The sequence below is a fragment of the Drosophila busckii genome, chromosome 2L, assembly GCF_011750605.1.
Source record: "Drosophila busckii strain San Diego stock center, stock number 13000-0081.31 chromosome 2L, ASM1175060v1, whole genome shotgun sequence".
Taxonomy (NCBI): domain Eukaryota; kingdom Metazoa; phylum Arthropoda; class Insecta; order Diptera; family Drosophilidae; genus Drosophila; species Drosophila busckii.
In genome coordinates, this window is record NC_046604.1 from 17,306,920 (window position 1) to 17,334,708 (window position 27,789).

Genomic DNA, 27,789 nt, shown 5'->3' on the forward strand with positions numbered 1-27,789 from the left:
ACGATCAGTTTTGAAATTAGTCATTAGCTGATCACATGCAGAGCCAGAAGGTTCAAGTGATGAAACATTTGCTTTTCTTTTTAAATGTTATATTAATGCTAAGCTATCTAAGCTTTGGCAATGGTGAACGGATTTTGGAGTAAGCCACTAACGTTTTTGATGCATAATACTAACTATTCATAATAATTTAATTGCGCTTAGCCAGGGGCAACCTACGCTACCTCCTGATCTAATCATTGAACTTAGAGTAGAAATTCCAAATGCAGGAAAAGCAGCTGAAATGTTGCAGCCCCAAAGATCATGTCCAAAAGGCTCTATACTTTCACGAGGACACTGTCACCCAAAAGCTTAAGTTCGAATAAAACATAGAAGCTTAACATTACGATTGTAGAGGATCAGCTAATAGCTGTTTTAACAAATAAATCTAAAAATAAATTCTGCAAAGAAAATACTCTTGTATTAAATAAAAAAAATACATATATGCTGCATATATTTATAAACGAATGCTATACGTTCCATGTGCTCTTGCTTTCTTTCTCTTTCAAATAACATCGTTTTAGTTGGTTAAAGTGCGCAGCGCGATGAGGTGCTTGATTTTCTGTGCGATTATAACGCTAAGTATTCTAAGCTTTTGCAATGGTTACTCGATTTATGTGTAAGCCAAATTGATGCATAATAAAATAATCTAATATTGCTTAGCCCTGGGACAGCAACGCTACCTCCAAATGCAGATCAATCCGAAAATGACCCAGCGAGACAATCTAGAATCATGCTGCCTATAATATCCACGCAATCTTCAGCTACACCCCAATCCAACCAACGAATTGAATATAATGATAGAAATCAACTAGGTGGCAAGACGTTTTGTTTGGATGGCTTTACGTTTGTAAATGACCACTGCAAACCAAAAGCTTAAAGAGCTTAAAAAGTTACGATTAACAATTTAATCATATAAATGCACTTTAAATTTATTAAATTTTGTTACTGAGAAAATTCAAATGCAAAATACATATGTCTGTGTCTTGTGTAAACAACCGATATGCGAATTGTGAATAAGTAAATAAATAAATATGTATGTGACTATAAAAGAGAATTGTTCCAGCGAAGACTCTTTCAGCTGCATATTGAACGAAAGTGAATTAAAATCTAATATTAACTCTGCAAAGAGAATAAAACAAATGAACTGCTTATACTAATGTAATCGCTTTAGCTAAATAGCAAGTGCTCTCTCTCTCTCTCTCTCTCTCTCTTATATGAGACTCAAACAAAACACAATGCGACTTGATAAGACAACAAATGTGCAATATAATTTTAAAAACATTACTCAGTTATTTATCTCATGCAGAGCTAGAAGCTTAACGCAATGAGGCAGTTGGCTTTTTGTTTAATTGCGATTTTAATGCTGTTTATGCTAATCTTTGGCAATGCGCAATGGAATTTCGGGTAAGCGATTCACATAACTTGTTGAATTATTTATAATAATCGAATATTGCTTAGCCCAACGCTACATCCAGATAGATTTCAAATTGCACAGCTAGCAGCAGATCCAACGAAAAATGAAAAGTCGCAATCTTCAGATACAACTCAAGTCACCCCAGCAAATGAACACAACTTTAGAAGTCTTTTCGATAGCATTGCAATGTGTAAAGAAGGTTATACGCTTATAAATAACCACTGTAGACGAAGAGCTTAAAAAACTACGCTTAATTAATTTGAATAAATGCACATTGAAATGTATTAAATTACTTACATATAGAAAATTCAAATGCAAAATGTTTGAGCATTTAAATAAACATTTTATAATAATAACAAAATAAAGTTTAGCGCGCTGCAATGCTCGATAGAGCGACTTGTTGTTCACTTTATTGAATACTATTTTATTGATAAGAGCAGCAAAAAGTTCTCTCTTTTAATTAATGAGCAGCAGCAACAAACAAAAGCAAAGCAACGCTCCAGCTACAAATTCAGTTGACTTATGGACAGCGCGCGGACAGCAGCGGAGATCGTTGGTTGACCGGTTTTGGTGATTACATTAAACAAAGCGATAATGACACCCAATGTGGAGTTGGAAGATTGGCGCGTTTCGGGCATATCACGCACTTATCCCAGCTATCGTCGACATTGGCAGATTAGCAATGAAAGGTGTAAATATAGTTTAATATGCTATTTTATATGTGATTGTTTTTGTTTGTTTACGCTTGCAGTTGGCTGGCGGGCAAGCATACAGACGATGAGGCCGAGGGTCTGTGGCGTATACGCGATAAACTCTACGATTTGTCGGACTTTGCGCAGCGGCATATAGGCGGCGCCTTCTGGATAGAGCGCACCAAGGGCACAGATATCACGGAGCCCTTTGAGTCGCACCACATTGAGCAGCATGCAGAGCGACTGCTGAGCAAGTTCGAGGTGCGCACGGCCGCCAAGCCACGCAACTATAAATTTACGCTGGAGCCGAATGGCTTCTATATGACGCTCAAGCGACGCGTTAGGTCAAAGCTACAGACGCTCAACTACAAGCCCAGCAAAAAGACAGAAGTGAGCATTAAGCTTGTGCTCATTTAATTTAATTTTATAGCTTGCTCTTGTCTTTCAGCTGCTACACACTGGCATTTTGCTCAGCCTGTTTAGTCTCAGCTGGGCGAGCACAGTGTGCGATTCGCTTGCCCTACGCGCTCTGGCGGGCTTGGCGCTTTGCTGGCTGGCGACCTCCACGCATAATTATTTTCATCAGCGCGACAATTGGCGCATGTATTGCTTCAATCTGACGCTCATGAACTTTAGCTGTTGGCGCATCTCGCACGCGCTATCGCATCATGGCTATCCCAACTCGCTGCACGATCTGGAAATGTCGCTCTTCGAGCCCTTTCTCTGCTGGGTGCCCAGCAGGCGCTATGCCAGCAAGCCACAGCGCATTATCTCCGTGCTCATATCGCCCGTAATCTTTACGCTGCTGAGTCTAGTGCAGTTTACCGAGCGGTAAGCCGCCCCATAAATAATTACTGCTGATAATTTACTAATCCATTTTATGCACTTAGACTGGTCTACTCACTCTGCAAGTCCAACATTATGTATTGGCATGATCTGTTGGGTTTTACGCTGCCCGCGTTTCTATACTTCAGCACCAGCGTCAGCTTGAGCGCTGCTTTAATTAGCTGGATCATTATTTTGTGCTTCGGCAGCTTTTTGTTTGGCTTCATTGGCGTTACAGCAGCTCATCATGATCCTCGCATTTACCACGATGGCGATGCCATGCGCGACAATTACGATTGGGGACTCTATCAGCTGGACACCATCATCGATCGTGGCGATATTAAATGGTCCGATCTGCTGGTGCTCACGCACTTTGGCGAGCACGCACTTCATCATATGTTTCCCACGCTGGATCACGGCGTGCTCAAGCTGCTTTATCCGGAGCTGCAGCAAACATTGCGCGAGTTCAAGTGCGAGCTGCGCGAGATTAATCACTGGGCTCACATTAAGGGTCACAATCAACAGCTGCTACGTACCAAGGCTAATCGTATTCCGCCAGGCGGCAAGAAATTTAACTAATTTAAGTGTAGTGGGGGTACAGGTGAAAAAAGGAATTCATGTTCCAGCTTTATAAATATAAAGAAAGATATAAAGAAAGTGAGGGCAAGAAAAGAAATACAGCTATGCTTTTGTTTTTAATTTCAAACTTTGAATAGCTATAACGCAGCTAAAAAAAATGCGATTGAACTTTTTTTATATCAATTTATGTGGGTGCTATAAACACAATTCACATTCTATAAACACAAAACACACAAAATTCAAACATAAAACGGCTGTAACACTAGCTATAAAGTGGATAAACTGCTTGCACTGCTTGACGCTGCATGACCAAAGTTCAGCAGAAGGCAACGCTTTAACATTTGATAGAACAGCGCTATTCACTTAAATGTTTTTTGCTGACTCATGACACACGAAAAGCTTAAGTTTAAATAAAACAAATAAGCTTAACATTACGATTGTATATAATTATACTATATATCTGATTGTTCTATAAAATGTCCAGAGGATCAGCTAATAGATGCCGACAAGTGCTTTAATAAAATAGAATAATAAACAAATATAAAAATAAATTCTACCGTCTATCATGCTCTTGTATAAATAAAAACAAATACATATATGCTGCATATATTTATAAATCTGAAACGAATGCTATAAGTTCCACGTGCTCTTGCTCTCTTTCTCTTTCAAATAGAAAACATTATACCAAATAAAAAAGAATTTCTACATCGTTTTAGTTGGTTAAAGTGCGCAGCGCGATGAGGTGCTTGATTTTCTGTGCGATTATAACGCTAAGTATTCTAAGCTTTTGCAATGGTTACTCGATGTTATGTGTAAGCCAAATTGATGCATAATAATTATGCATATATAATAATCTAATATTGCTTTAGCCCTGGGACAGCAACGCTACCTCCAAATGCAGATCAATCCGAAAATGACCCAGCGAGACAATCTAGAATCATGCTGCCTATAATATCCAGGCTACCATCTGGTGGTAGATCATGGAAATCAAAGTCGGTTCATGAAATTACAACGCAATCTTCAGCTACACCACAATACAACCAAGAAAATGAATTGAGTTTTAGAGATGAGCCACTAGATAGCCTATATGTTATTAGAGAATTTCTAAATAGCCCTATAAACTGTAAAGAAGGCCTTACGCGTGTAAATGGCCACTGTAATCCAACAGCTTAAAGAGCTTAAAAAGTTACGATTAACACTTCGATTCAATTGTATAAATGCACTTTAAATCTAATAAATTTTGTTACTGAGAAAATTCTAAAGCAAAATACATATGTCTGGGCTTGATATGCTGATATGCGAATTGTGAATAAGTAAATAAATAAATATGTAGATGGTCTGATCTGCTGGTCATCATATGTTTCATATGTTGTGGGGGTAGAGTAATTCGTATTCCAGCTTTATAAATATAAATAACGATATAAAGAAAGTGATGGCAAGAAAAGAAATGCAGCAATGCTTTTGTTTTTAATTTCAAACTTTGAATAGCTATAACGCAACTAAAAAAAAATGCGATTGAACTTTTTTATATCAATTTATGTGGGTGCTATAAACACAATTCACATTCTATAAACACAAAACACACCAAACATAAAACGGCTGTAACACTAGCTATAAACTGGCTAAACTGCTTGCACTGCTTGACGCTGCATGACAAAGTTCAGCAGAAGGCAACGCTTTAATATTTGATAGAACAGCGCTATTGATTTAAATGTTTTTTGCTGACTCATGACAATGCGACAACAAACTTGAAATAAAATTCCAGTTGTTATATTAAATTTTGCATTATAGCGACGCTTGAATACTCTGTAAATTAAAATACTTGCAGTCTTATCAAAATATGTCTTGTCTTGTGTAAACAACTGATATGCAGATTGCCAATGAAGTCTATTAAGTAAATATATATGTTTGCCTATAAATGAGTATTGAAGCAGCGAACTCTTATTTAGTTGCATCTTGAGCATGCGTGGACTACAACGCTCAATGTTAAGTCTCTTGTGGCTTTTGGCTACGACAAGCGGCGTCAGGAGCGCCAACATTCTGGGACTCTTCACCAGTCACAGTCCTTCGCATTTAATACTGCACATGTCCATGATGCAGACACTAGCAGAGGCAGGACACAACATAACTGTGGTGACCACCATACGACCCAAAGTCAAGTGCGAGAATATGCAGCTTATAGTTATACCAATGAGCAAGGCACAGGAGCACAATTTGGAGCAACAGATGAGCACAATGGCGGGACAAAAGAACTCCATATTTATGCTATTTAAACGTGTGCAGAACATGTTGGACTCGCAGCTGGATCTGCTGTCGGACGCAGCCTTTCAGCGCGTATATGAAACAAAGTTTGATCTCATGTTTCTGGGTTATATACTAAATGATTTGCATTTGGGCTTGGCGGCCAAGCTGCGTGTGCCTTTGATACTGGCTTGGGTGCAAGCGCCTGCTGTAAACATTGATACGCTAGTGGGCAATCCCACAAATCCTTCATACATACCCAGAGTGGGCACCGCAGTTAAGCCGGGCGAAATCATGGGCTTTGGCAAGCGGCTGCAGAACTTTAGTAACTCGCTCATCTTTCAGCTTATGATGCTGCACTTCAAGCACCAAATGCAGTATTACTATAAACAGCAGTTTGGTCACATAGCTGACTTTCCCACGCTGCAGCAGATGCGACGCAATGTGTCGCTGGTGTTTACCAATTCACATTCAATCAGTGAAGGTCCCATCAGACCGCTGGTGCCTGGCATAATCGAAATTGGTGGCATACAGATTAAGCAGCATCCCAATGCGCTACCAAAGGATATCAGCGACTTTTTGGATGAAGCAGAACATGGCGTCATTCTACTCTCTTTGGGCTCCAACATAAAAAGCTCAGCGGTTAAGCCGCACTTGGTGCAGTCCATGTTCAAGGTATTATCTAAACTCAAGCAGCGTGTAATCTGGAAGTGGGAGCAGCCTGAAATGACGCCTGGTCTGGCTGCCAACATACTCTACAAGCAGTGGCTGCCCCAAGACGATATACTTGCGCCATACCAAAGATCAAACTCTTTATAACCCATGCAGGCAAAGGCGGCATTACCGAGGCTCAATATCATGGCGTGCCTATGTTGGCGTTGCCCATTTTTGGTGATCAGCCCACGAATGCAGAGAACATGCAGCTGGCTGGCTATGGACTCACTCTTGAGCTGCTCTCACTGAATGAGCAAAACTTTAAGCAGCAATTAAATGAGCTGCTTACGAACCAAAAAGTACGCGCAGGCCATACGCAGATTCTCTCGGCTCTACAGGGATAGACCACTCAGTGCCAGGCAGACAGTGCTCTACTGGACGGAGTACGTGCTACGCCATCACGGCGCTGTCCACTTGCAGAGTACAGCGGTGCACATGAGTTTCATTGCCTATCACAATTTGGATGTCTATGCCTTTCTGATCTCAGTGGCTACGCTGCTCTTGCTGCTAGCTAAGCTCGTTATTAAAATTATTTGCTGCAGTTTGTGCAACAAGTCACAGAAGCGTAAAAAGTTAAAGTTGCACTAATAAAATATGTTGTTAAAATATTCATAAATAAAGTTAAGCTTAGCAAACTTTATTGCATTAGAGTTATTCCTCAACGTTTTATGCTGCCGTTTCCGTACCAAAGAGTGTGAAATAATAAGTCAAAAGCAAGCAACATCTGTTGCTGATTTCCAAGAAGAGTGGCCCATTTTCATAAAAAAAGTTGGCAATGGTTCCGGTAGGTCCATTGGACAAACAGTGCCCAAGGTGTATGCCCTCAAGCTATAAAAAGAAAAGATTCAAAATCGTGGATGCTTTTAAAACTCAACTTACAGTATCAATTCGCCAGTTTCGATGGGTGTGGAAATTTTTAAGTTCTCGACGTTAGCTCATATTCATATAAATGTTCGAATATCTGCCGTTCCCTAGCGGAATTCTTTTTTACTGTGCGCAACATGCTTAACGAGCTAGTGAATAGCATAGGAAATAATAACAACACAAGCTTCATTGACATATAATTGCAGTTATGCGTTTGCGCCTTACAAAAGAAGACCCACTTTAAATCCAAATATAGACCAGTGCCTAGGTCCTCAAACAGTTTTATCAAGTGGAAAAACCAACAGTATTTCAGCAGTTCCTGCCGCAGTGAAATCAATTGTTGAAAGTAATTTATACATTGAGAACGCTTCACTTGCTGCTCATTCGTGGGCAGTTCCAAGTAGGCAGCCAAGGTGTTCAAGTAGCACGTATATATCAAGACACCCACATAAGTCTGACAGTTTAAGATTGCTACTCTGAGTCCCATTAGGAACATCGGCAGATTGTTTGGTCCTCTCATTACACAACAGAAAACTAATTCTCTAGTAAAGTGTAGGATACAAGTGCCCCAAGGTAGACACAAATGCTTCCCAAATAGATTTGTATGCATGCGATGAGCATCAATAAAACGGTTTAGCAGTTTGCACAGATCAAGCGATTTAGAAATTATTATCCAGCAAACAACAATGCTGCAAATATATCGTATGGCCACAATAAAATCGAGTATCTCAAATATTATATTAGCAAATTCGAATTTGAAATCGGAGATTCTTTCCACATAAAACTTTAGGTAAAGTATGTTTGCTGGCCATACGATAAAGATGCTTACTCCTTGCAAATAAATGAACAAAAATGTAGATCTCACAAATTTGTTCTCCTCGCGCACACATTTAAATATATTTATTGCTAAAATGCTAAAGCAGCTTAGTATAACTTTTATGTAGTAGCCCATATTGCAGACTGACGTAAATTTCATATTCACACTGAGTGAAATCCATTAAAGTTATCATTAAGTGGAAATTAACTGATTTAAGTTAAGTGTCCGAGCCTTAATTTGTATATTGAATTCATTTGTTTTGTATGCTTAGTATGGAGCTGTGGGATTAATCAATGATCAACTATAATAAATAAATATAACTTAAAATATGAAATAATTTTATGAATAAATGACGTATTTTTCGTATTTCGGAGAAGTACAAATCGAGAGTTATTTATGTAATTTAATGATAAATTATCATTAGCTTAAGTTTAGATTAATCAAATTCAGGTAAAAAGTTGTCATCAACAACATCATAAATACTGTATGTAAGGTGAAAACTCATAAGCAAAAAAAAATTGCTCGCAAACATGTCAGTAAGTTCCAAGAAGAGTGATCCATTTTCATACAGATATTCCATAAAGTCACCGGGAAAATTCTGAAGTAGGCATCGCTTTAGATGAATCCGTTCAAGCTGTGCAATGAAAAGATTAGAAATCTTTGACGCTCTTAAGATTCAACTTACAGTATGAATTCGCCAATTCGTTCGATGGCTTTCAATTTTTCGTAGATTTCGTCTTAGCTCGTATATATATAAATGTTCGAATATCTGCCGTTCCTTTTCAGTATTCACGTTAATTATGCGTAAAATGGCTAGCGAGTTAAACAATATTACAGGGAAAAACATAACACCTACGACAGTCATAGCATAAACATTCATCTTGTTTAGGGTGAACCACACTATATAATAGTGTAAGCCGACACAGAAGTCATCAAATATTTTTGTCAAGTGAATGATCCAGCAGTATTTGAGCAGCTTGTGCCGCAGTAGAATCAATTGTTGGAAGTAGTGTATACAATGAGAACGCTTCACTTGCTGCTCAGCAATGGGCAGTGCCAAGTAGGCAGCCAAGGTTTTTAAGTAGCACGTGTATATCAAGACACCGATATAGGTCATAAAGTTTAAAATTACTGTTCGGACTACTGTTACTGCCGCGAAGAAAGGTGCGAAGGCGGCGCCCGACATTAGAAAGAAAATTATTTCTCTAATGAAGAGTAGCAAACAAATGTACCAAGGTAATTGTAATTTCTTCGAAAATAGATTTTTATGCAAGCGCTGAAGATCAAGAAAATGGTTTAGTAGCTTGCACAGATCAACTGACTCATACGTTAATATCCAGCCCACGGCAATGAGGCCAAGGCTTTGAATGATTTTACTAAATGTCTTTATATGCATCTCAATTTGTAGATAGTTTAATTCTGCTGTGAAGTCAGACGAGCCCAGACCTAAAACTATGAAGCTTATGTATATTGGCCATAATACAAATATATGTATACGTTTCAAATAAAGCTTCCAAAATTTAGAGATCACAAATTTCCTTTTCGCTGGCACATAACGAAATGAATTTAATGCGTAAATTTTTCCTAAACCGCCTAAGCAGCTTAAAATAACTTTTACGTAGTAGCCCATAATGCAGACTGACTCATGCTGGGTAAAGTACATTTGTAGTATATCATATACTAAATGTAACTGCACTGTCCATTTACACTAATTGCACGAGTCTTAAGCTTAATTTGAATGCATGCATTGACTAATTAAACTGCTCGCATAAACTTACAATTAGCATACCATTAACAAAGATAAAGTTCAAAATTTCCAAGAGTAGTGTGCTCCTTACATAGCTGCAGTTATATAAATTCGTCGAACGTTCATGGAGCGTACAGCTTTTGAACTGCAGTTGTTCCAGCTACAAAATGCTTGTATTAAAAATATGAATATGGCATAAATAAATCGCTCGCTTACCATCACCAAGCGCCAGCAACGTTTCTCTGGCAACCTTAGATGTAGTCTATGCAGCTCGTTATCGTATAGACGATTCCAAATACTTCGCTCCAAGGCGGCAATGCTCTTGGACAATAGCACAACACGCAACGTATTCGATGCGAACCATACGACTGTAAATATACTCAAAATGATCCAAGTTTCGAGACGGTCTCTTCTAAAATTTTCAAAGTACATGAAATACAGTGGCACCGACAATTCCTGCATTGCTCTACTTGTGTTTAGATACCAGAGAACATATTGAAGCTTTTGCCGCAGCAGCAACACTTCCTTGAAATATAATACGCACTTGGCACGCTTTAGTTTTTGCTCATCAGCGGGCAGTTCCAGATATACAGCCAGCGATTGCATTAGCTGTTTGTGCATTAACAATCCCAAATCGCACAATATGTTGACGGGCACGGTACGTTGATCGAACAGGATAACAGCAAAAGTTAGTTGAGAATCACAAATGGTAAAGTATACAGCAAACATAAAGAAATCGCTTAGGATGTGCGCCACTATTGTCTTCCAACTAACCCACACGTTGGTCAAGAACAGTTCCTTATGCATGCTGTGAACTTGTAGAAAATGATTTAGCATTTCGCAAATACTCTGGCGTTGCACTAATAATTGAATGCCCATTCCACCATAACTCGCGTATCGCACGAACGCCATGAAAAGTCCAAAGCTCACATCTAGTCTCTCATTGGTAAAGTTTTCATCGAAATTTCCATAATTCTGCTCAGATGTATATACAAAAATTCGAGCGGTCGAGGGCCACACCAGCAATACATGTAGACATATTACATATATAAGCAGCGGCGTCGATATCACAAATTTTTTCTTTCTGGGCACATAGTAGAATACATTTATAAATATCAACTTTGTTATGAAGCCAAGCAGTCGCAAGAGAAGTCTTAAGCCGTCGGCCATGTTGAGCACTAAGCCCACAGAAAGTTTCCCCTCCGTTAATATAGCGACATAATGTGAACATAATGCTTGCATATATCTATGTATCCTGCACATAATACTAAATTAATTAGTTGCCTCCAACACATAAACATTAATAGCATTTAGGCTTTTATGCTTCCACTCTTTCCCAAATTAGTTTCACTTTCCCATCTTAAAGTTCATAATTTATTTATTACCGGGCTGCTTAATTTATCATATAACTCAGTTGCTAGTTCTTAATATTATTACTTCTGTGTGTCCGCATCAGTGTATGTGAGATGAAAGCTCATAAACAAAAAATAATTGTTCACAAAAATGTCAGCAATTTCCAAGAGAAGTGAACCATTTTCATATAAATATTTTATAGCGCTTCCAGAAAGTCCTTCAGATATACACCGCCTTAGGTGAATTCCCTCAAGCTAAGTATTAAGCAAAAATATGTTAGAAATCGTTGATGCTCTAAAAACTCAACTTACAGTCTCAAGTCCCAAGCTCCGATGGCTTTGGAACTTTCTAAGATTTCGGCGTAGCTCGTAATCATATAACTTTTTAAATATCTGCCGTTCCATTGTGGCATTTTTGATTATTATCGGCAACAGGGTTAACGAGCTTGAGGTTACCACAGGAAATACGAAAATATATAGAATTGTCATTCCATAATCGTTTTCCCTTAGGACAAACCAACGTACATACTGATTTAATCCGAAACAGAGTTCTTCAAGCAGTTTTGTCGAGTGTATAATCCAACAGTACTTTAGCAGCTCCTGCCGCAGTGAATGCAAATCGACAAAGTATTTTATACAAAGATAACGCTTCACTCGCTGCTCATTTATGGGCAGCTCCAAGTACGTAGCCAAGGTTTTCACGTAGCCCGCGTGTATCAAGACACCCACATAAGTCATAGAGTTTAAGATTGCGGTTCTGAGTCCCGCTAGTGATATCAAAAATAGGGTTGACCATAATGAAGGGCTCATAACACGCCAAAATACGAATTCTCTTACAAATAATATCATAGAAGTGCGGAAAGGTAAGCGTAATTTCTTCCGAAATAGATTTTTATGCATACGATGAACAGGAAGAAAAACGTTTAAGAGTTTGTGCAGATCATGCGATTTAGTCATAAGCATCCAGCTTACAACAAAGAGGCTAAGATATCGAATAACGATACCTAATCCCGCTAGCATACTTATTATATGCCTATAGTTGTATTCTGAAGTGAAGTCTGATTGAAGAGGATGTAATACCAATATAACCGTCATTGGACATACGATAAAGAAGGTTATTCCCTTCAAATAAATGTGCCAAAACTTGGATTTCACAAATTTGTTCTCCTCGCGCACATATTTAAATTTATGTATTCCTAGAATCCTGCCTAAAAGGTTTAAGCAGTCTAGAACAAGTCTTAGGTAGAATTTCATAATGCAGACTGACCATAAATTTCATGTTACACAGGATAAAGACAATTAATTAATTAATCCATTTACTATAATGTACTAATTAAGCTTAATTTGGATTACATAAAAAATACATTTACTGATTAAACAGCTCACAGAAACTTACAAGTGCCAACGCTTGAACTGAAGTTGTTCCAGCTTTTCGAAATTGACTTCACTTTGCATATCGAGGGGTTTGTATATTCTTTTGAAAGCAATTGAAAAGAAACGTGAAAGATCTAAATTTCTTAATTCATTATCATATTATACAGCAACACCTCACGTCCCAATTCAATTGCTTTATAGTTCCCACCTTAAAGTTCAGCTGCTTAATTTATCATATAACTCAGTTGATAGTTTTTAATAAAAGTTTCTTACACAATAATTTTATTAACAATAATCTTTTGTTACAATTATTTATCCAAATCAGTATCTGTGAGATGAAAGCTCATAAACAAAAAATAATTGTTCATAAAAAAGTCGGCGATTTCCAAGAGAAGTGAACCATTTTCATACAAATATTTTATAGCGCTTCCGGAAAGTCCCTCAGATATACACTGCTTTAGGTGAATTCTCTCAAGCTAGTTATTTCAAAAAAAAAAAAAAAATTAGAAATCGTTGATGCTTTTAAAACTCAACTTACAGTCTCAACTCGCCAGCTCCGATGGCTTTGGAACTTTCTAAGATTTCGTCGTAGCTCGTAATCATATAACTTTTCAAATATCAGTCGTTCCATTGCGGTATTTTTGTTTACTATTCGCAACAGGGCTAACGAGTTTGAAAATAACACAGGATATACAAAAACTATTATTGTCCCTTGAAATCCCACCTCCACTTCGACAAACCAAATTATATAGAAATGTAATGCCAAACAGATTTCTACAAGCAGTTTTGTTGAGTGAATTATCCAACAGAACGTTAGTAGATCCTGCCGCAATGAATTCAATTCTACAAAGTATTTTATACAAAGAGAACGCTTCACTTGCTGCTCATTTATAGGGCAGCTCCAAGTACGTAGCCAAGGCTTTCAAGTAGCTCGTGTATATCAAAACACCAATATATGTCGTAAAGTTTAAAATTGCTGTTCTTAATCCGGTTAGTATAAATAATGTAAAGTAATCTCGCAGATAATACCAATAAAACAATTCTCTTATGAATAGTTTCATAGAAGTGAGGAAAGGTAAGCGTAATTTCTTCCGGAATAGATTTTTATGCATACGATGAACACGAAGAAAAAGGTTTAAAAATTTGCGCAGATCAACCGATTTATTCATTGATATCCAGCTCACAACAAAGAGGCTAAGATATCGAACGGCGAAACTTAAATCAGTTAGCAGGTTTGTTATGCGCTAATATGTCCATTCATTTTCTTGAGGTGTTAACTACAATTTTATGCAAATTTTGGCCATAAATAAAAAAAAGCTAATGCATATCCGCAGCAAGAACAAATTGCATTCACAAATTTGTTCTCCTCGCGCACATATTTAAATTGATGTATTGCTAGAATCTTGCCTAAAAGGTTTAAGCAGTCTAGAACAACTCTTAGATAGTAGTTCATAATGCAGACTGACCATAAATTTCATGTTACACAGGATAGAGACAATTAATTAATTAATCCATTTACTATAATGTACTAATTAAGCTTAATTTGGATTACATTAAAAATACATTTACTGATTAAACAGCTCACAGGAACTTACAAGTATACACCATTAACAAAAATTAAGTTCAAAATTTCCAAGAGCAGTATGTTTATTATTTTATTATTATTATTTGTGTAGATCTGAATAAGTGTATGTGAGATGAAAGCCCATAAACAAAAAATAATTGTTCACAAAAAAGTCGGCGATTTCCAAGAGAAGTGAACGATTTTCATACATATATTTTATAGCTCTTCCGGAAAATCCCTCAGGTATACACTGCCTTAGGTGAATACCTTCAAGCTAGTATTTAAAAAAAAAGTATAGAAATTGTTGATGCTTTTAAAACTCAACTTACAGTCTCAACTCGCCAGCTCCGATGGCTTTGGAACTTTCTAAGATTTCGACGTAGCTCATAATCGTATAACTTTTCGAATATCTGCCTTTCCATTGCGGCATTTTTGTTTACTACCCGCAACAGGGCTAACGAGCTTGCGGTTATCACAGGAAATGTTAAAGTAAATAGAATTGTAATTTCATTCTGCCCCTTTATATTGACGAACCACATTATAAAGTAATCTAATACGAAAAGGAGATCTTCAAGCAGTTTTGTCGAGTGCAATATCCAACAGTACTTTAGCAGATCCTGACGCAGTAAAATCAATTGCACGAAGTATTTTATACAATGAGAACGCTTCACTTGCTGCTCATTTATGGGCAGCTCCAAGTATTTAGCCAAGGTTTTCACGTAGCTCGTGTATATCAAGATAGCCACATAAGTCGTAATGCTTAAGATTGCTGTTCTGAATCCCGTTAGTGACAGCAAAAATAGGGATGACCATAGCAGAGGGTGCATACAATACCAATAAAGAAATTCTCTTATGAATAGTATCATAGAAGTGCGGAAAGGTAAGCGTAATTTCTTACGGAATACATTTTTATGCATACGATGAACACGAAGAAAAAGGTTTAAAAGTTTGCGCAGATCAAGCCGATTTATTCATTGATTATCCAGCTCACAACAAAGAGGCTAAGATATCGAACGTGCCAAAACTTAAATTGAGTTAGCAGGCTTGTGATATGTGACTGATAGTCGTAATTCTGAAGTGAAAGTCTGGATTGCAAGATAGCTGTTGTAAGATACATTAAGATTTATTGGCCATAATATGCAGAAAAAGTTACTCCTTTCAAATAAATGTGCCAAAACTTAGATCTCACAAATTTGTTCTCCTCGCGCACATATTTAAATTGATGTATTGCTAGAATCTTGCCCAGAAAGTTTAAGCAATCTAGAACAAGTCTTAGGTAGAAGTTCATAATGCAGACTGACGTTAAATTTCATGTTACACACGGGTAAAGACAAATCAATTATCTATATTGAATTAATTAGGCTTAATTTGGATTACATTAAAATACATAGCTACAGTTACATAAATTAATAGACAGGGCTGAACTGAAGAAGTTCCAGAGTAGAGTGGCATCATTAACTCCTCCAACAATTGGTTGGAAATATATTACACAGCTCCAGCTATACAGCCAGCGATTGCATAAGCTGTTTGAGCATTGTAATGTTATGTCGCATTAAATATTGATCTTGATCGTGAACACTAAGCTCATAGAATGTTTGCACACTCTACTGTTAAAGAATATGACGACAATTAATGAATTTAAAGGCTGCAATTTGCATATTGAATGACCTCAAAAGTCTCTTATACTCTCTCTTATATCGCTTATCATTAACGAGTGTTCTATGGCAATGCAAAATATTTTATTTGAATGAGTCAACAAATTTCAGCAACATTTAATAACTTTTTAAGTTTATTATTATAATTTATAATATTTGTATGTACACAATAGTTTAAGTTGCTATATACATACATATTGTAAACTAGACTGCAACGCTGATTGGGCATTTACTTGCGCGCATACACGTAAATATTATCAGCGTAAACACGCTACTGTTGATAATGCCAGCTGATAATTCTATAGACCTCTCAAGTAGTGCGCTGTCATCATTCAAAGCAAAACATATGTTTGGAGAGCAGAGACCCCATAAATGAGCATGAGTTCAAACAAGCGGAGCTCAGTTGCAATGAGAGTGTGTTGGGGTGTACCGCTGCTGCTGCTGGCAGCGACGCCTGCCAGGGCAGCAAACATATTGGCGTTGTTTAGCACATTTAGTCCCTCGCATTTGATCGTGCACATGGCCATGATGCAGACGCTGGCGGATGCAGGACACAACATAACCGTAGTGACGGCGCTGAAGCCCAAGCTGGCAGCACATGAGAATATAACGGTGGTGCTGGCGTCGCCGACAGAGCAGGGCCTGCTTGCCATTAATCAGCAAATGGAGCAGTCGACAAAGCAGAAACTATCAATGCTATCGGCCATGCTTAAGCTGCTGACAAACACGCAGCAAATGATGGGAGGGCAGTTGGACTGTTATGAATGCATCCAAATCTACGCGACGTCTACGAGCAGCCGCAGATTAAGTTTGACTTATTGTGGCTAGGCTACTTTCTCAATGAGTTTAGCATGGGCATAGCAGCCAAGCTGGATGTGCCTGTCATCATGAGCTGGGTGGGCGTGCCCTTCCCCTTTGTGGATGAGCACGTGGGCAATGTTTGCGATCCCACCTACGTGCCAGGCGTCGGTCAAACGCCACTGCAGGCGCAGGACATGACCTTTAGCTGGCGCCTGCGCAACTACTTCAACTGGCTGGTGTTCGAGGGCATCAGCTATGGAATGGAGCATCATATGCAAAAGTATTACAGGTGAGCGAGTAGCCAAAGCAAAGTGTTCATTCAAACTTGAATGAAATTATCACGTAGCATTAATCAAATAGGTCTGCTGATAAAGCTAAAATTGTTAGACCTATTCAATTTATTTATACACATTGATAAGACATATACACCTTGGCATTAAGAAATGCCAGGGGGTATATGATGAGCCGCATTAAGCAACAAAACATTTCCAGCGTCGACGATTGTAAAATAAAAGATTTGTTGCATATATTTTATTATTTTTATTTATTCATTTCTTTTATTTATAAGTAATACTATTACAAAATAATTCATAATATCAATTGCTATATTTATTCACAAATTAATTTTTTATTTTTATGTTCTTTTCTTAGTCGCGCTTTTTCGCATCTGCCGGAAAGCTATAAGGAGGTCCAAGCGTCGCACGTCCTTGCTGTTCTACAACTACCACTCGCATAGCGAGGGACCTGTGCGTCCCACTGTGCCGCAGTCCATTGAAATTGGAGGCGTACAAATCAAGGATCAGCCTGGCGCCGCTGCCCGCTGAGCTACGCGATTTTCTGGACAATGGCAGCGAAGGCGTCATTTTCTTTAGCCTCGGCACCAATATCAAAGCCTCCTTTCTGGGCTCGGACACAGTGCGCATCATCTACAATGTGCTGTCGCGTCAGGCGCAGCGTGTAATTTGGAAGTGGGATGACTCAACGCAGACGCCGGGCAACGCGACAAATATTTACTTTCACAGCTGGCTGCCACAGGACGATATACTGGCGCATCCTAAGATCAAGCTGTTTATTACGCATGCTGGCAAAGGAGGCGTGGCCGAGGCGCAGTATCATGGCGTGCCGATGCTAGCGTTGCCAGTTTTTGCCGATCAACCGGGTAAACGCCGATGCAATGGTTAAGGCTGGCTTTGGCCTCAGCCTGGATGTGCAGCAGCTTACGGAGCAGCAGCTGGAGCAGCACATACAGGAGCTGCTTAGCAATGCTACGTATACGCTGAAGGTCAAGAAATTCTCGCAGCTTTACCGCGATCGTCCGCTCACGGCGCGCCAGTCCGTCGTATTCTGGACGGAGTACGTGCTGCGGCACAAGGGCGCCTATCATCTGCAGTCACCACGTCTACACTTGAGTTTTATAGCGCGTCACAATCTGGATGTCTATGCTGCTATTCTCTCCACGCTGCTGCTATGTTGGCTGCTGCTGCGATTTGTGGCACGTGTGTGCCGCAAGTCAAGACGCAAGGTCAAAACCAGTTAAGTTGTTTAATTGTCATACTCCAATATGTATTACGTATACGCAGCGTTAGGTGCAGCATTGTTATTACAGCGTTAACAATTAGTTTAGACCCCAATCACATACCTGTATCGATAAGTGCATATATACAGTTTATATATACATGAATGTATATAGACATAAATAACATACATATCAACAAGTTGTTTTTCCCTATTAATAGCCAACGCTTGCCTCACTCACTTAAGCACCAACATCTCTCCCTGTCAACCGCTACGCTGGTTGTGCGTTTACACTGAGCGCAATTGTGTGTAAAATAAACAATAACACGTAAAATAAAATATGTAAATAGAATATTATTAAAATAGCTACATTTCGTTTGATTAATATAATCATAATAATATAATAAAGTGTTGCTACTTAAAGCTTTTTAGATCAATATCAATTTTATATTTTATGAACAGGGTCTCATGCTGTCGTTAGCAACAGTTTGTTCTATGACAGCGTTTATCACCAGCTGAGTCAGTGCGACTAATTATTTAATAACAAGTAGATTAAATGCCAGCAACAAACAAAAACAAATATACATTGTCAATGAAAACAATCAAACTTTTTATATTTGTGTGCTACTATATTTATTTTATGTACACAATAATAAAATACTCTGCCAATAGTTACATTTACACTTAAATTGAGCGCATTTTCTTGCAGTGCACGCTGCTTATTAACTGTCGGCATCTGTTCAATTTATATAAGAAACTAATGTTCAGTTTTGCGACAGACAACGAGCTGAGCGCGTCGAGCGAATTTTATATTTATTCCAAATTGGAATCTTGCGGGTAATTAATATGCAGAGAATCGCGTAGAATGTTAAATAAAAACAAAGACGAAACTATTTATGTATATGCCCGCGGGGGAGTTATCTACACATTAAGTATACGTTAGTGTACTTTATTATTAATGCATTGTTTTTTATGTATTTTGCATATGCGTGGCGATTAGAAGTTCAACACTAAAATTCTTTGGTTTGAAGTGAAATTTCATCAGCCATTGATTTGAGTTTTCTTTCAAACCATATTTCATAAGCGCACAACAAGTTAAACAAAAAGTGCATTCAAGATTTGTAGTAGAGTGGCATTACTTATCTGATATTGGTGTAGGCTTATCAGCACGTAATACAGGTATAAATAACAGATAATTGGAGTGCACAGCAGTTAGTTTAATATTTATATCACAGCAGGACACAACATGAGAAATTCTGTGCTAATTGCGCTGCTCGTCAGCCTAAGTATCAGCTGCTTGCCCAGCGATGGCGCCAACATCTTGGGCGTGTTCACCAGCCACAGTCCGTCCCACTTAATTGTGCACATGTCTGTGATGAAAGCCTTGGCGGAGGAGGGTCACAACGTGACGGTTGTCTCATCCTTGGAGCCAAAAGTTACGCACAAGAGCATCAAGCATATTGTCATACCAATGAGTAAGGAGGATGAAAAGACTTTGAATAAAAATATGGGTGACATGACCAGGGAAAAGCAGTCGCTGTTTTCCACGATTAAGAATCTATTTGGCTCGTTTTCAATGCTCATATATAAGCAGCTGGATGTGCTGGAAGATAAGCGCTTTACAGAGCTCTACACCAACAAAGACAACAAGTTCGATGCAGTTGTGGTTGGATTCTTTTTCAATCGCTATCAAGTGGGTCTGGGTTCGCTTTTCAAGTGCCCCATTATTTTGAGCTGGACTTCTGGCCCCATGGACCACATTAATGAGCTGATGGGCAATCCCGTACTGATATCCACAGTACCCAATATGAATATGCCCTCCGATGGCAAGCCCATGAATTTCAAACAACGTATGACCAACTTTGCCTCCACTATGGTGTTCCGTCTCTTGGGTTGGTACTTGGATAGCTTGGACACCGGTTTCTACGAGTAAGTAATGCAGCATTATTTATTTATATATTTATTTATAAATTTTTTTTTTGCAGCCGCATGTGGGGCAAGATTCCACACATGCTTTCCTTTGAGGAGGCTAAGAAGAATGTCTCCTTGCTCTTCTGCAACAGCCATGCCCTCAGCGAAGGTCCTCTTAGACCCAATGTGCCTGCAGTTGTTGAAATTGGCGGCATACAGATTAAACAGAAGCCTGATCCTCTGCCACAGGACATTAAAGAGTTTCTGGATGGAGCTAAGGATGGCGCCATACTCTTCAGCTTGGGCAGCAATCTAAAAGGCGATCACATAAAGCCCGAAATAATCAGCAACATATTTAAAACTCTTTCCAGCCTAAAGCAGCGCATTATATGGAAATGGGAAGATGTCAAGCATACGCCCGGCAAAGCTGCCAATATACTCTACAAGGACTGGCTGCCACAGGACGACATACTCGCACATCCCAAGATCAAGCTGTTTATAACGCACGCCGGCAAGGGCGGCATGGCCGAGGCACAATATCATGCTGTTCCTATGCTCGCGTTGCCAGTTTTTGCCGATCAACCGGCCAATGCGGAAAAGCTTGCTGAAGCTGGCTATGGTTTGGCTCTGGACTTGACCAATCTGGAGGCGGATGCCTTAAAGGAGGCCATCAAAGAACTGCTAGCGAATCACCAAATACACTGCCAAGCTGAAGCAGTTCTCCCAACTCTATCGGGATCGTCCAATGACGGCACGCGACTCTGTTGTCTACTGGACCGACTATGTGGTTCGTTATAAAGGTGCCGTCCACATGCAGAGCACATTGGTGCACATGAACTGGCTGACCAGCAACAATTTGGATGTCTACTTGATTCTAGCAGTCATTCTTGTTATTGTTTTGAAAATTACAAAAATTGTGCTAAAGTTCTTCTGGCGCAAGTGTTGTGGTGGAAAAGGCAAAGCAGAGCAATCGAAACAAAAATCGAAAGTCAAGAAACATTAATTTTAGTAATAAGTTTAACTGTAAATTTTGTTTTTAAATTAATAAATTAAATTTTTAAATGTAACGTTGCTCGATAACTTTTTAGTTTGCATAGATTTATCGAATCAGCGAGCTACCTTGGCGGTTTGTGTCTTTGCTAAGCTACATTTATTTGCACTTACTTGAATAAATACGCATACTACTTATTCTTAAAATTCTTTATATATGTACATGCGTACTCTAGGAGCGTATCTCTTCTTCAGACTCTGCACTACGGCCCGTAGTTGACGCAGGCGCCGTTGACTGGTCAGCTGTTAAAAACTTTTGCAAATTCTCCGCCTTCACCAGGCCACTTTCATCCGCATACGCCATGAGATCACAAATAATGGGCGACTCAACAACCAGTATATACTGACATGTCTTGGGCTCCAGCAGATACATGGACACAGCAGTGCCACTGGTGGTCACCGGCATGCAAGTGAGCTTAACGTCCACTTCACGCGGTAAATTAGTGCGATCACAATGTGTGCCCTTCTCATAGTGATGCCATAGGGACGAACTCAGGCCTGGCGTACGAGCGCCCTTATCCGGATTTGTGCTAACCCATTGGCGATGTGATTCTTCAGAGAAATAGCCTAGAAACAGCTCTACCTCGTTGTTTTTCTCCTTATGGAACTGACGCACATGCCGGCCATAACAAAATTCATATTTCCACCAGCCAGTTCCCTGCAAATAATCAAAGTTATATATCGAAAATATACTCATGTCAGCATTTACATACGCCTGTTAGACAGTTCTTGCCCGATATGAACTCCTTTATAGGCGTCAGATCGTTAATGGAAGTAGGTGCTGCTCCTGAGGGCGTTCTCGACAGGACCAGCTGTTGCAAATCGTTTTCCACATCAATTTCACCATTAGCCATTAGCTCCAAAATGATTTTATCCACATCGCCACTGAATTTGTACGTGACCGTATCGCCTTCTGCTTTCGACCATACTTTTGGTGTTGTTGCCTTGCTTTCCTTGGATATTAACAAATCATTTTCACTTTCAGCCCATTCGTTTAGTTCCTGTCGCAACATGCTGATGGGCTTATGAGGCTCATCTGTGTCTGCATATAAGCATTTAATGGGTATCTCTTTAGTCTCTTCGGGATGGAAGGCGGGTATAGCACACAGCGTAGATGTCAAGATGATAGCCTCATAATTACACGAAGATGTTTCCTTGAACGAATAAATATCATCCTTGCCGTGTGGATAACATACATAGCGCACCATTGTAGTGCGGGGTGCATCTATAATATCGCACATGGTGCCATCGGTAAGTTCCATTTCATAATACGGGTAACGCACATTATCGATTTTCAGCGTTTTATGCCTGGGTCTGCCAGCCTTTCGATCGTTCTCCCATTCTTTCTTGGCCAGTTCGGTTTTTTCCTCAGTCCACTTGCCCAGGTAGAATTCCTGAAACTTGACATTTTTGCCCTCGCGCTCTTCATGATATTGCCGCACATGATGTCCATGGCAGATCTCATATGACCAATACGTCTCAATGCGAAATGAGCAACTGGGCGACGAGAATATGGGCTGCAGAAGCGCAATGGGTGCTTTAAATTAAATAATATTATTAATTTGAAGCTTTAAATCACTTGGCTATACACTTACACAGCTCTAGCTGATTGTCTTTCTCTTCCTCCTTTGTTGCTTCCAGAGTCGGTATGATGCACTCAAACTTTTCCATGTCCGGCGTAAAGAACGATCGCATTTGATGTCCCAACTACCAAATGAGGTGATTATTATTTATTATAGATAGATGCTAACTACTCTAGTTTAACATACCGCTTCTTCTTTCGCTATAGGTATATCAGGCACTTCAAAGTCTATTTTGTAAAGCACCGAATCATCAAAATCCTTGGCTTCGTGGGCACAGGCTGCCGCTAGCAAAATAAGCAATACCATTAGCATCTGCGCCATTTGCGCTTTTATTTGTATTATGCTGTGCATGGTTTATTTCCTCTTTACTTTGCACTTGTTGTAAAAAATTGTTTTCATTACAAATGCAAATAACACGTCGTCTACTTCTTAAAATGAAAAACAATTGTGAAAACAGCTGTTCGGCAGCCGAATGTTCGCGCAAGCTGTGAATGGCAAATTGTAAAAGTAAGCGGGCAATTGAGAATGATGAAAAAGTATTTAAAAAAAGAAAAATTAATAAGGGCCCATTAAAATGTTGTGTCAAAAATAAATAAATAAATAAAAAGATAGTAAAAAGATGCCATCTACGATTTTAATGTCAACATTTGCCCATTCAGCTAGCAAATAAAATAAAAGCGAAGACTAGTCGCAGTCGACCAGAAACACCATGCAATTGTAAATTAAAAGACTTATACTTTTCTTTTTTATCAAAAACGGTTTTTTATTTTCATAATAATATAAAAGTATTCCTATTTCATAGCCCCTGTTGCTTCTTCGGATGTTGCTGTATCCGTGCTCCCCGTCGACCAGCCAGACTCTGCCCTTTTGATCGTGATCCAAGGGGCAGCTTATCAATAGCATCCAGTATGAATTTAAGCGAATGCGCTGTGCGTGGCAACCAGTCCATAACGCGAGAAGCAGGCTTGGTGTCAGTGCTGGCATCGCCATCATCCACAAAGTCCGCATCTCCGCCAGTCATGGAACGCCCAGCGCCCAAATAGTCCTGATAATCGTAGTCGCTGGTCAATGGATTCACCTTGGAGTAGTAAATGGCCGCAAAGGTAGAGTAGATGATTAAAAGCGCAGTGCCCACCTAAAAAAAACAAGCTTAAAGCAATTCCAAATAAGTATATTAATGCATGTCTTACCTGAAAGGCGGCCCAGAACTTATAGGAGCCCTCCGTGATGACAAAATCATAGTAGCCCTTGAGCGGATCACCTTTAATATAGCGTCCTTCACCCACATCTGTGCTATCGCTGGCCGGTTCACGTTTCTGACGCAGACCACGCACTGCAGTCTGACCAGCAGCATCTCCTTTGGCGCCCTTACTAGTCTCCACCTTGTCTGACGTGGCAGTCACAACTTTTGCTGGCTCGGTCGTGCTGGAAGTGCTGCTGCTTTCACTGCTGCTGCTGCTGCTGCTGCTGGGCGAGCTGGTAGTGCTGCTTGGCTTGGGTTTCTTGGAGGGATTACGTTGTTGTGGTTTCTTGGCGTTGTTCTTTGACTTATCCTTTTGCTGCAATTGCTGCTGCTGGCGCAGACGCTGCTTCTCCTGCTGCTCTCTCTTTAGCTGCTCAGCGCTCTGCTGATGACGCTCAGCAACAGCATTCCAGGCTCTAGTTATAGCCTTATAGAGATCCCATACCTGCTTGAGCTTTTCAAAATGGTTAACAGCGTGTTCTCCGATGACTCTGGTACGGTAGCTACAGCTTGCTTGGACTGGATAGCAGGCGCCGCTGCCTGTGGACGCACTGGCTGAAAGCCCATGGGATAGTCATAGACTTCGTCATAAGCGGGGTAAGGTGCCCTGTTTAAAAACAACTAAAGTCAATGATGTATCTTTTATAGTGATTACTCTTGATTAGCCGATTGACATTGCTAGCGGGCAGCTTTGCGTTTGCTATCCGGCATGGGCGTGGGCGTGGCACTGCCGTACTGCCATTGCTGGTAGTAGGAGTTGTAGGGACGCGCCTGAGCTGCACGACCTGCTTCAGCGGAGTTCGATCCATACTCTTGCTCCGCCGACTGCTGCGCACCGTAATCGTCTGTTTCGCTGCCATCATAGTAAGGCTCTTCATAAGAGCTCGATCTCGCCTGCTGCGGCGGACCAAATGCATCTTGACGCGGCGCCAACGGCTGGCTCTCCGCATTGACGACCACAGCGCGCTGTTCCTCGTAGTAGTTGTTGCTGCGCGCCTGACTAGCATTTGTTGCCTCTCTAGCTATGCGCTCTACGGTGGCAACAAGCTCTTCACCCGTTTCATTCATCACCGGCGTTTTGAAGTGCGACCACAGACGACTCACAATGAAAGTGTTGCCTTGCTGCTGCTGCGAACTTTCTTCACGTTGCGCTTCCAGCATCGCCACAGCCGTCAGAGCAAACACGAACAGCAGGAACAGTAGGATTAAAGTCCATATGCTTGTCCAGCATTTTCTTGGTTGCGGCTTTTCGTTCGACATGTTCGTATACGCGCGCCACATTATCCGTTTATATCCTTAGGATTTCGCTAACAATTGAAATTGCTGCCGTTTAGCTGGGAGTTCGTACGTCAACTAAACCCAGAACCTTCAGCGTTGCGCCACAAAATCTATCATCAACAACACATGTATGTATATGCGCATCTGTATCTGGGTGCTAATGCAAGAGAAATGTATCTATCAGCTACTGTATCTAGAACGTCCGCAGCCTCGTTGAAAGGTGCTAATCATGGGGCGGCGTGTAATGCGCTCGAGATTGTGCCACTGCTCTAGTTTCATATTTAACGGTTCATTCGTCAGCGTATGCTACACCAATTAACATGTTCATCCCAGGCCTAAAGATTCATTCACTTTTGGCGCCCTTATGGCTTATACTCCAGATTCTTATCATTTTTTATTTTGTTTTCGCGGTGAAAGTGCGCAACATGATTTAACTGACGCCGCAGACCTTATGATTGAGTTTAAAGTGGATTTGTTGTCCAACCACAAACAACATTGAGCACTGGCGTGTGCCACGATTATCACTTATACATATACATAAATTTATATATGCATATAACGTGGCCTTTTCATTAGTAGCTAAGAAAGAAATCTGCCACAACAAAAGGAGCTTTCAATTAAGTCGTTAGGCTTTTAGATTAGTAAAGCAATCAATGCATAAATTAAGTCTTCACTGATCATGATCATATCATATCAGTCAACAACTCTTATAAATTGATCTAGCTTAAGGCAACATTTCTGTTGTCTCCTTTGGCAGCAACGTCATTAAGCGTTTAACACTTGGGATTGTAGCTGTTGCTATGGCGCTCTTGCGTGCTTTTCTTGTTACTTGTTCGACATTGGCATCCTTTGTTGTCGCTGATGGCGTCTCAAGTGTTGGGCAAGGCAAAGTCGTCAGTCTCAAATGAGCTGTCGACTGTTTCGGAAAGCTCCAGTTGCACCGCCTTTTCCGTATGCACACGCTGCACATGCTCCTTCATCTTGTCCGAACGATGACTACTGAAGCCACACAGCTGGCACTTGTAGCGATTCTGACCGCCCTCTGTATGCTTTAGCGCATGACGCTTGAGATTCTTGCTTTGGCTAAACTTGCAGCCGCAGATTTCACAAATAAAATCACGTCCCTGCTTGTGAGTCTCAATGTGCAGTTTCATGTTCTCCTTGCGATTAGCGCGATGCTTGCAGCCAGGCACTGTGCAGGCAAAGAACTCGCCCGTGTGCAAGAGCTTGTGGCTCTTCAAGGCCTTCATATGCGTTGTGCTGTAGCCGCAGACATCGCACAGCATTTGCTTCTGCGGATTATGCACCAGCAGATGGTTGCTTAGTCCCTGCTTCCATTTAAACGCCTTGCCACAGTGTGTGCAGACGTGTGGCGTTTCCGTCGAGTGCTTTGGCTGATGAATTAGCAGAGCTGCACGTGTGCTAAATCGATTGTCGCACTGCAAACAGAAGAAGGGCTTGCGCAGATCGGAGCCATGATGTCGCAGGTGTGTGTCGTACTCGCGCCAATCCAGGAAACCCACCTCGCATAGGGAACAGGTCAAGTGGGAGGGCTCACAGCTACTCATGTGGTCAATCATCTTTTGAACTTGATAGCATTTAAAGTCGCAGCCTATGCAGTAGTTGACTTTACTGCTGGACTTAACAGCACGTGGATTCTTCAACTGAAGTTATGTCAGTAAATAAAAAGACTTCTTCTTACAAATTTAAAATGTACCTTAAAATAGCTTTGCTGATTTTCAAAAACCACATCCGGCTTTGTAGTCGACTGCAGTTGGTGGTCCAGTTCATTAGCCTCGCCAGCTTTTGGTTCAATGCTTATATTGTTGTCATTGGACTGATCCAGTTGGTATAAATTGAGCAGCTCTGTTACAGCCAATATCTTGGCCAGCTCACGAAAGTGCTGTTCGTGCTCCTTTGAAACCGATACAATGTCCTCGTAGAAGAAATCCACAATAGTTTGCAGACAAACATTGCAACTGAAGTTGGTAATTTTTATTTTAAGCGGATTATGTATGGAGAACTGTTGTTGCTTTTGCTGCTTGATGCCAATAAGCTGGCTCTGAGCGGCCACGACGCAGTAGTGCACGCTACAAGTGCAAGGCGCATCATCCGATTCCAGTTCAAGCAGCAAGTCACAGAATTGTCCCGTGCGGCGTTGATTATTCAAATAGTTGGACACCTTGGAGTGCAGCGGCTGATGCAGTGTGGGCTGCACAACAGCAGTTTGAAACATGGCACTTAATTTAAATTGTTTTGAAGCCAAGGAAAACAAAATATGAACAGTTTGTTGTTTGAATAAACAGCTGTATAGTTAAAGTGTGACCAGAGCTCGCAATTCAAGAAAATCCACAGTTTTGCTATTCACACAAAACGCAAGTAATCTAAGCTTGGGCGAGTTGAATATAACGGTAAAAACAATAAAGGAGTTATTTGCATTAGGAATAAATTCATTAGTAGCGTTCCACATTTTAAGCATCAATTAAAAATGAAAACAGAACTCATCCTGATACCTATACACAGACAGGAGC

The 27,789-nt window shown here is 40.2% G+C and overlaps 7 protein-coding genes across 7 annotated transcripts; 4 read left to right on the plus strand and 3 right to left on the minus strand.

Annotated features, from left to right (window-relative positions):
• Window positions 1-1,997: 1,997 nt before the first annotated feature.
• Window positions 1,998-3,574, plus strand: LOC108598453 (cytochrome b5-related protein). Its single transcript, XM_017985099.2, has 4 exons — window positions 1,998-2,142; window positions 2,205-2,535; window positions 2,594-2,976; window positions 3,036-3,574. Exons 1-4 carry the CDS (start codon window positions 2,048-2,050, stop codon window positions 3,547-3,549), a joined length of 1,323 nt encoding a protein of 440 aa, XP_017840588.2. The 5' UTR covers window positions 1,998-2,047; the 3' UTR covers window positions 3,550-3,574.
• A 1,935-nt stretch (window positions 3,575-5,509) lies between these two features.
• Window positions 5,510-7,092, plus strand: LOC108600656 (UDP-glucuronosyltransferase 2B17). Its single transcript, XM_017988355.2, is given in 3 exon segments — window positions 5,510-6,585; window positions 6,588-6,797; window positions 6,799-7,092. Coding segments are annotated over 3 exon segments (1,557 nt in total). The 5' UTR covers window positions 5,510-5,532.
• Window positions 7,093-16,269: 9,177 nt separating this feature from the next.
• Window positions 16,270-18,561, plus strand: LOC108597722 (UDP-glucuronosyltransferase 2B15). The gene is given in 6 exon segments (XM_017984418.2): window positions 16,270-16,640; window positions 16,643-16,967; window positions 17,330-17,369; window positions 17,371-17,487; window positions 17,489-17,839; window positions 17,841-18,561. Coding segments are annotated over 6 exon segments (1,563 nt in total). The 5' UTR covers window positions 16,270-16,285; the 3' UTR covers window positions 18,216-18,561.
• Window positions 18,562-19,330: 769 nt separating this feature from the next.
• On the plus strand, window positions 19,331-21,136 carry LOC108608325 (UDP-glucuronosyltransferase). The gene is given in 4 exon segments (XM_017999664.2): window positions 19,331-19,372; window positions 19,429-20,122; window positions 20,179-20,794; window positions 20,796-21,136. Coding segments are annotated over 3 exon segments (1,611 nt in total). The 5' UTR covers window positions 19,331-19,372; window positions 19,429-19,439; the 3' UTR covers window positions 21,108-21,136.
• Window positions 21,137-21,180: 44 nt separating this feature from the next.
• Window positions 21,181-23,280, minus strand: LOC108608327 (endoplasmic reticulum lectin 1). Its single transcript, XM_017999666.2, has 4 exons — window positions 22,924-23,280; window positions 22,750-22,861; window positions 21,868-22,691; window positions 21,181-21,812 (listed from the first exon to the last, which is right to left on the minus strand). Exons 1-4 carry the CDS (start codon window positions 23,086-23,088, stop codon window positions 21,327-21,329), a joined length of 1,587 nt encoding a protein of 528 aa, XP_017855155.2. The 5' UTR covers window positions 23,089-23,280; the 3' UTR covers window positions 21,181-21,326.
• A 221-nt stretch (window positions 23,281-23,501) lies between these two features.
• LOC108597244 (pinin) lies at window positions 23,502-25,914 on the minus strand. Its single transcript, XM_017983697.2, is given in 5 exon segments — window positions 23,502-23,872; window positions 23,928-24,436; window positions 24,439-24,587; window positions 24,647-24,879; window positions 24,881-25,914. Coding segments are annotated over 5 exon segments (1,590 nt in total). The 5' UTR covers window positions 25,241-25,914; the 3' UTR covers window positions 23,502-23,533.
• Window positions 25,915-25,976: 62 nt separating this feature from the next.
• LOC108597253 (zinc finger protein OZF) lies at window positions 25,977-27,496 on the minus strand. Its single transcript, XM_017983709.2, has 2 exons — window positions 26,976-27,496; window positions 25,977-26,922 (listed from the first exon to the last, which is right to left on the minus strand). The coding sequence occupies exons 1-2, from the start codon at window positions 27,492-27,494 to the stop codon at window positions 26,128-26,130; spliced, it is 1,314 nt and encodes a 437-aa protein (XP_017839198.2). The 5' UTR covers window positions 27,495-27,496; the 3' UTR covers window positions 25,977-26,127.
• Window positions 27,497-27,789: the final 293 nt, after the last annotated feature.

Coding starts and splice junctions, on each gene's coding strand:
- LOC108608327 (XM_017999666.2), bottom strand. CDS start 23,088: ATGCACAGCATAATACAAATAAAAGCGCAAATGGCGCAGATGCTAATG. Junction 22,692..22,749: donor AGACAATCAGCTAGAGCTGT/GTAAGTGTATAG, acceptor TTTAATTTAAAG/CACCCATTGCGCTTCTGCAG. Junction 21,813..21,867: donor GCAAGAACTGTCTAACAGGC/GTATGTAAATGC, acceptor GATTATTTGCAG/GGAACTGGCTGGTGGAAATA.
- LOC108598453 (XM_017985099.2), top strand. CDS start 2,048: ATGACACCCAATGTGGAGTTGGAAGATTGGCGCGTTTCGGGCATATCA. Junction 2,143..2,204: donor TGGCAGATTAGCAATGAAAG/GTGTAAATATAG, acceptor TTACGCTTGCAG/TTGGCTGGCGGGCAAGCATA. Junction 2,977..3,035: donor CTAGTGCAGTTTACCGAGCG/GTAAGCCGCCCC, acceptor TTATGCACTTAG/ACTGGTCTACTCACTCTGCA.
- LOC108597253 (XM_017983709.2), bottom strand. CDS start 27,494: ATGTTTCAAACTGCTGTTGTGCAGCCCACACTGCATCAGCCGCTGCAC. Junction 26,923..26,975: donor ATCAGCAAAGCTATTTTAAG/GTACATTTTAAA, acceptor ACATAACTTCAG/TTGAAGAATCCACGTGCTGT.